This window comes from Chanos chanos, chromosome 7 (assembly GCF_902362185.1).
Source record: "Chanos chanos chromosome 7, fChaCha1.1, whole genome shotgun sequence".
Lineage (NCBI taxonomy): Eukaryota > Metazoa > Chordata > Actinopteri > Gonorynchiformes > Chanidae > Chanos > Chanos chanos.
Window position 1 is genome coordinate 30,506,453 of NC_044501.1, and position 6,537 is coordinate 30,512,989.

The 6,537-nt window shown below is 40.1% G+C and overlaps 2 protein-coding genes across 4 annotated transcripts in view; one reads left to right on the plus strand and one right to left on the minus strand.

Moving 5' to 3' along the window:
- Window positions 1–409: 409 nt before the first annotated feature.
- ggh (gamma-glutamyl hydrolase (conjugase, folylpolygammaglutamyl hydrolase)) lies at window positions 410–4,450 on the minus strand. 2 transcript variants are annotated; one of them, XM_030780271.1, is made up of 9 exons: window positions 4,287–4,450; window positions 4,008–4,107; window positions 3,632–3,682; window positions 3,446–3,530; window positions 2,763–2,901; window positions 2,295–2,401; window positions 1,981–2,071; window positions 1,705–1,839; window positions 410–1,592 (listed from the first exon to the last, which is right to left on the minus strand). In XM_030780271.1, exons 1-9 carry the CDS (start codon window positions 4,390–4,392, stop codon window positions 1,474–1,476), a joined length of 933 nt encoding a protein of 310 aa, XP_030636131.1. In that variant the 5' UTR covers window positions 4,393–4,450; the 3' UTR covers window positions 410–1,473. The 2 variants fall into 2 exon arrangements, with proteins under 2 accessions (XP_030636131.1, XP_030636132.1); XM_030780272.1 differs by having other exon boundaries at window positions 1,552–1,592; window positions 1,681–1,839.
- Window positions 4,451–5,230: 780 nt separating this feature from the next.
- The window catches only part of nsmaf (neutral sphingomyelinase (N-SMase) activation associated factor), a 12,835-nt gene continuing 11,528 nt past the window's right edge, over window positions 5,231–6,537 (plus strand). For both annotated transcript variants that reach the window (XM_030779883.1, XM_030779884.1), the window contains exons 1-3: window positions 5,231–5,287; window positions 5,927–6,016; window positions 6,334–6,412. In XM_030779883.1, coding sequence (XP_030635743.1) covers window positions 5,250–5,287; window positions 5,927–6,016; window positions 6,334–6,412 — 207 coding nt within the window. In that variant the 5' untranslated portion in view covers window positions 5,231–5,249. The remainder of the gene's footprint in view (window positions 5,288–5,926; window positions 6,017–6,333; window positions 6,413–6,537) is intronic.

Consider the following 6,537-nt stretch of genomic DNA (forward strand, 5'->3'; position numbering starts at 1 on the left):
GTTACAGTAAAATAGAACATTGATACTCAATATTTTCTGTTTAACACTTTTTTTTATTATTTCTGTTTCATTTCTAAAACACTCATTCACAACTTAAACCTCTCTCTGCAGTTCACTCTGAGTGTGCCTAAGCTGTTCCAATCACTGTGTGAGATTTGTTAATATTCCTCATGTTGGTGCAGAAGACAGATTTGCTCTGAAGGGCTTAATTAATGTTATGTAAGTATTTTACAGTGTAATAAAGACTTGAAGATATTCGGAGATACTCACAAACAGGGAAAATGCACACAGACTGACAGTTAAATAACCCAGCATCGCAAAGCCACCATCTGCTACTCAGTAAACTACACACTATCAATCATGATCAAAGTACACTTTATTCTCACATCATAATTGTCCGGAAAAAAAAACTCAGTACATGTTCTTGGTTGCTTTTATTTGGCACAGTTAAAAGCACAACCAAAAACAAGCTAAAAACAGAACATGAGAAAAATGTCACGTAAATTAAAACTAGAAGCCAGTGCTAATTATGTCATCGCTTTTTTTTCTGAGCAAGTGACATTTTTCTTCAAATAGATGCTTAATTTCAAGTTATTTTAGTGCAATATTCATCCATTCTGGTCATAACAAGATTGACTAAAATAATATTGATTGTACTGAATTAAAGTTGGCACAAATTTAACACACACACACACACACACATAATTTCATAATTAACATCAGTTTCTTTAAGTAAATCAAAGACAGAGAAGTCCTGAACCACAGCAGGTAAAGACATTCTTATTTTCTTCCAGCGCTCGTGTCTTTATACTGACTATATTAACTCACTGGCCACTTTATTAGAAAAGACTGACCTTAGACTTACACTCTCTGGCCATTTTGTGAGGTATATCTATACTAAAGGTACACCGTATAGGTTTGCGATGACAGACTGTAGGTTTTCTGTTGACTGCATGTCATCCGAACGGTGGAAAATTCTCAACACAGCAATGTCACTGCCATGGTAGTGGGTGTCACATTGGTGCGAGTGTATCAGACACAGTGGCGTGGGGTGGAGTTTTTACATGTTAGCGTCACTGTCGGGCTCAGGGTGGATCACCACCCAAAAATATCCCGCCAAATTTCTAATACAGTGGCCAGTGAGTGTGTATTTGTAGTTTAAAAACATTCATGCACTGAGTGGGTCTCCTGTTTTGTCAGGAGACATTAAGACAGTTTGTATACTGGAGAAATCATTTGGATAGAGATGTATCTTGATGAATGCTATACTTCATGTAGTGCAAACACACGAGAAATAAAAACTCGGGACAAATTTTGATCCTGGCATGTGTCTGTTAAAATAAAATCCAGGACAAATTTGTCGTAGATAAAATGATAGCTCAGCAAAAAAAAATGAGGTACGTGAAACCGTACCGTCCAGCAAATCGTCGCCTAATCGAGTTCCGTTGGAATCATCACAATGTTACATTTTAGTTAAAAAACGTAGATCTGCTCGAAAGCGGACTTGGCGCCCGTGTACTCCGGGTTGTAGTTGTAAATCAGAGATTTCACTTCTTCTTCCTTGCTGGCGAAAGCATGGAAACTTTTTTTCGCTGTTGGGGACGAGAAAAGAATATTATATGGGTGTCTACTCAAAACTCTCATTGCCGTTGCTAGGGTCAAGGTCACAGGTAGACTTACAGTTTTGCGTGTCTTATTCCTCACCTTCGTTGACGAAGAAGTCCGCCATGTAGAATGTGGTCTTGATGGCGGCAGGAGAGTGAGGGACGTAAGGACGAGTCCACTCAAAGGCATTTTTCTCCGGATGCCACTGAGTGGCATAAACTGGGTAATTATATCCTACATACACACACACAAACGCGCGCACACACACACACGTATGTCTTAAATTGGAATCACTGTCAAATAGATAAACATTCCAGAACTGAAATGGAATGAACTGATCTAAATTACGGTAATTCATTTTTTAATTTCTCTCACCCTCTACTGTGGACACAAAATCCACTTTGCCATCGGTGTTGGTGCTTAGGACACGGTAGAATTTGTTTAGATCCTTGTTGTTATTAAAGCTCTAAAACAAAAAAGTGAGGGTAAACAACAACAGGGCCCTCTGGCTTCATCGTATGTTGTTGTCATGGTTGCAGAAGCATTAACAATGTGTTATTGTATTTCTAAGCTTCAGCAATAGCAGTTAAAGTAATAACAATTGTATTACTAGCAGTCAGAGTACATTTATAGCTGTATCATAACCATTTGTGGCAGTATCAGAACCATAATCCTAATCCACATTGCACCTCTACAGTGAGACTCCACTGGTGAGAGTTTTCTGTGATTGGCTCAGATGTCAATGATGTCATCAGATCTTCAGGGAAGCCTTTGAACAACCTGCCCTCTCTAGTTTCTAAAACAAGGGTCATAGGAAAATGACAAGACATCGGTGAAGTTCAGTCAAAGGTTTGTGGGAATGCTGAGCCGATTGTTCTAATAATTTCATGCAATATGTCGCGAGAAGATATACATAGATGTGAACAGTCTTACTAGTACTTCTATACGGCAACTTCACAAGTATAAAACTTGCTGGACAATGACATTTTTACAATTGTGTATTTAGTTGCAGTAGTAACTGAGGTGGTAATTGTCGTAGCAATAATAGCAGTAACTTTAATGGCCTAGTAATAAATTCTCACTAGTTTTGACCTTGGCTCGGTTATAATTAGAAACAATTTTCATGGTATAGAGCTCTGGCTTGACCCTGCACTCACCTTTGGTGAAGACCAGTGGCAGTGCAACCCCACTGGTGTTAGTGTGAGACAAAAGATTTTCTCCACTGGTCAGATATGTCAGCAGCTCAAAGCCCAAACATGTCCCCCAAACAGGGAAATAATCACCTTGGGTGTTAGCCTGTCCACAGATATCAGAAAAAATACTCAGAGGAAAATTTCGATCTCCACCTCACATACTATGCAAACAAACAAACAAAAAATATATATATATAATATTCTGTCCCTGTAAGCAATTCTGAACAGATAAGCAACTCAACTGACCCTTAAATTTGACAGTGTGAATTATCTTTACTTGAGGGTCACACAGGCACAAAGGTGAGTTACATGTCATAAAACTATAGCAAAAGATCAAAGATTAATAACTGACGTGAAATGCCTGACAAGCATTTCGACCTGGAACAAATACGTCTTATTACATAAAAACGGTTGCACAAGCACGAGTCATGTGTTATTTCACTTCTCTTTCATAGGACATCATTCTGACATGATCATATGACAAAAAGCGCGGTTTTTCAGCAGTTAATGATCTCATTCAGACATCACATTGGCTAAATGCAATGACAGAAATCATTTAGAAAGATATTTTAGTAGGTCCTCATTTATCTTCGTCTCTTCAAACGCCTGCAGCTCACGTGAGTCCAATTAAAGGCAAAGGTACTGACCTCTAGTGCCAGTTTGTAGAAAATTCTAGCTGCTTTTGCGTAGCCAGACGTTTCAATGCTAACGCCACCACCGGGAAAGAGGACTCTGTAGTGACAGACAACAGCCCGGATTAAAAACTGCAAGTCACGAGTGACATTTTTTTTAACTTGTCAGACAAGGTGAATAAACAACATGTGTTGACTTACCCATTAATGGATTTGAAGAGTTGGGTGTATTCTTCTTCGGATTTGTTGATCCTAATGAAAAGGAATAGCAGCAGGTCAACAAACAACTAAACACATCATTGATTGGTAAAAGACACTGTGAAGGAATGAGATTAAGTCTAAACAAGGCAGTAGGTCACCCGGCTATTGTGGAGGGTCACCTGTTGGAAAGACGCACGCACAAGTGACTAGGCAAAAAGTAGTCACACATATACACATACATCAAATACGCTTAGCCATGTTTTTTTCCCCTGGGTCCGATTACAAATTCTGTTTTGACAAAAGGGGTAACTTTTGTATAGAGTGCTTGAAGAAAAATGGCATATACACGCTAAACAATCAGAACTGTTCATCTTACAAAATAGGTACCACACGAGCTCCCCCAGATTCCAGGTATTTGACGTAGGATGCGGCAATGTAGGAATTTGAAGAGTTGAATAGCTCCTGCGCGAGAACACCTGGTTATCGTAAAAATTAATAAACAAATTACTTCCGTTGATTAAACACCTATGAAAGTAAACTGGTGTGTTTTAGAAATCAAGGGAATCTGACACTTGCGGCCCCAAACTATAAAATACCACCCATCCTTACGTCGCTTAAGATATTTCCTATTAATTTTGCAACAGAGGAAACTTACCGATTATTGGTGAGTCGTTTCTTTTCACTCGCTCTACGAATGGTGCAGTAAAGCCAATTTGGCATAAGGCGAACAGACTTAAAATGAATATCATTGTTCTTTTCATACTGCAGACTGGTATGAAAGAGTGGACAGTGGTTTCAATTGGGGACTTGCACCAATGTTTTGACTCTGCCTTTCATTTGACGAGATCTAGTAGTTGCAACAACTGAGAGAAGGCGGTGCTCTGTGAAGTTTTTGCTTTGTGGCACATGCGTAGCAACGCAATACGTGAGCGGGTGCCGTAAAGCAACTATATCGCATGGTGGTACACTGTTTGCGGAGAACTTCTCAAAAGTACTTCGAAACAACGTTTATCTCATCAGCAGCAGACAAAGATGAAAGCAAATATACAGGAGAATAGCAGCAGTACTTAAATTTCGCAGACTTGCGAAAAAGCAGTTTGATGTAAGACAACTGAAAGACTGAACTGAAATTTTATTCCAGTAATTATAAATTGTGTATTGCAATTCATTTGGTAACTTGGTAACTGCGCTAAATAAATACTCAGCACAATTAATAAAATAAGCAAAGGCTGGCACACAGGTAAATAAAGCGTCTCACGCTGTGGATTCACCTGCAGTATCAGTGAAGCTTAAAAAATCATCTAAGAAATGATTCCACTTAAATTTTGAGGCTATGCTACAGCTGACAGTTCTTCAGTCCGCATATACTGACTGTTAAATAGTCCCTGACATAGGCGATAGTTAAAGTGGCCTGTACTGCAGCAGTGCGCGCGCGCAGACAGAGCGAGAGCGAGAGCGAGCGAGAGAGAGAGGGGACGAGCTTAATGTTGTCACCGTTCAGATATGACTGTAATGATCTAGTTTGACGCTCCACTATTCGGTCCTCACTATCCTCTAGGATTTCCGTGTTTACGTCGTCTTCCCATGTGCCAGTACCTGAAACAAGGCGCTATGACCAATGGCTTTTATTAGAAAAAAGGAACGCTCAAAGGAGAGGTGAGTATATTTTTCTTCGTCTTTGTGTTTGTCATAGTGACTTCAAGGAAGAGGCTTAGCAGGTCTGCGTTAGTAACATTGTTTATAGTGCTCGAGGCGAGTCTGGGTGAGCTGTGTCAGCTCCGTCCGGCGATAGTGCTTTGACTTTGCGCTTTTCCTGTGAATCGAGGTCGCTGGATCATCTGTTATACAGGCCGAAAGTCTCCTGATGTACTATTCCTGTTGAGAATGCGGTCATGCGTTTGGCAAGTTTTTCAGATACAGTACTAGATATCTGCTGTACTCCCGGCATCACAGCTGTTTTAGTCTTTAAGTTTATTGCGTTGTAGGAACATGAAACCGGTCGCTTTGCTCACTGGGACAGGGATAACCTTCGAATTGTCTGCCGAGTTTGTTTGTTATGGATAGATACGAGGCATCCCGTTATCGTTTTAACTGCTTCTTTTTCACGGCGGTGAGTGACCACTCAGTAAATGTACACGGCCAGGCGACGAAAGGAAAAGGTTTGTTTGCATTGCTGTTGACAGAAGACGTTAATCTCTCTCTCTCTCTCTCTCTCTCTCTCTCTCTCTCTCTCTCTCTCTCTCTCTCTCTCCCTCTCTCTCTCCCTCTCCCTCTCCCTCTCCCTCTCCCTCTCAGGTTTTCCCTTCTCTTGCTGGACCTAGAGGAGTATTACTTTGAGCAGCATACAGCATATCATATTAACAGCAGTGGTACAGCACAAAACAGGTGAAGCTTTTTAATGGAAATTAAGGAAAAGTAGTCTTGCAAACACTGAGACTGTTTTAAATAAATTATAGATGGTTTAGTGAGTGTGTCAGAGTATCTAATGACAGCCAGATGGATACTGGTGGGTAGTACTCACACAAACACACACAGACCACTTAGTACAGTTACTTTTAGTGTGCTTGCAGAGTGCACTTTGGTTGTCAGACAGTGAAATTCAGTCATTTGTAATCGATAAGTTATCCTTAATGCTGTAGCCAGCTCAACTTCGATTGTGAGTTTTGTTGACTGTTTTGTTCACTGCACTGAACTGTTTCCAGAAGAATCCGCGGATCTTTGAAAATCTGCTCCAAATCTGTAATCTTTGAGCCTGAGGCTGCGACGAAAGCCATCTTAAAGGTAATTTCTACTGTCTTAATTTCATAATCCCTCACATCACTCAAGACGAGTGTTGCCAACAAAACCATTTTTTTTTTCATTTCAGTAAAAAAAATATATGGTGCTATAATATTTAAGGCCAATAA

Bases quoted from the DNA above. Each gene is read 5' to 3' on its own strand.
- ggh (XM_030780271.1), bottom strand. From the start codon at position 4,392: ATGAAAAGAACAATGATATTCATTTTAAGTCTGTTCGCCTTATGCCAA. The intron at 2,902-3,445 runs GTCAGTACCTTT...ATCTGTGGACAG, and splicing joins TCTACAAACTGGCACTAGAG to GCTAACACCCAAGGTGATTA. The intron at 2,072-2,294 runs GTGCAATGTGGA...TTTTTGTTTTAG, and splicing joins AGTGGAGTCTCACTGTAGAG to AGCTTTAATAACAACAAGGA.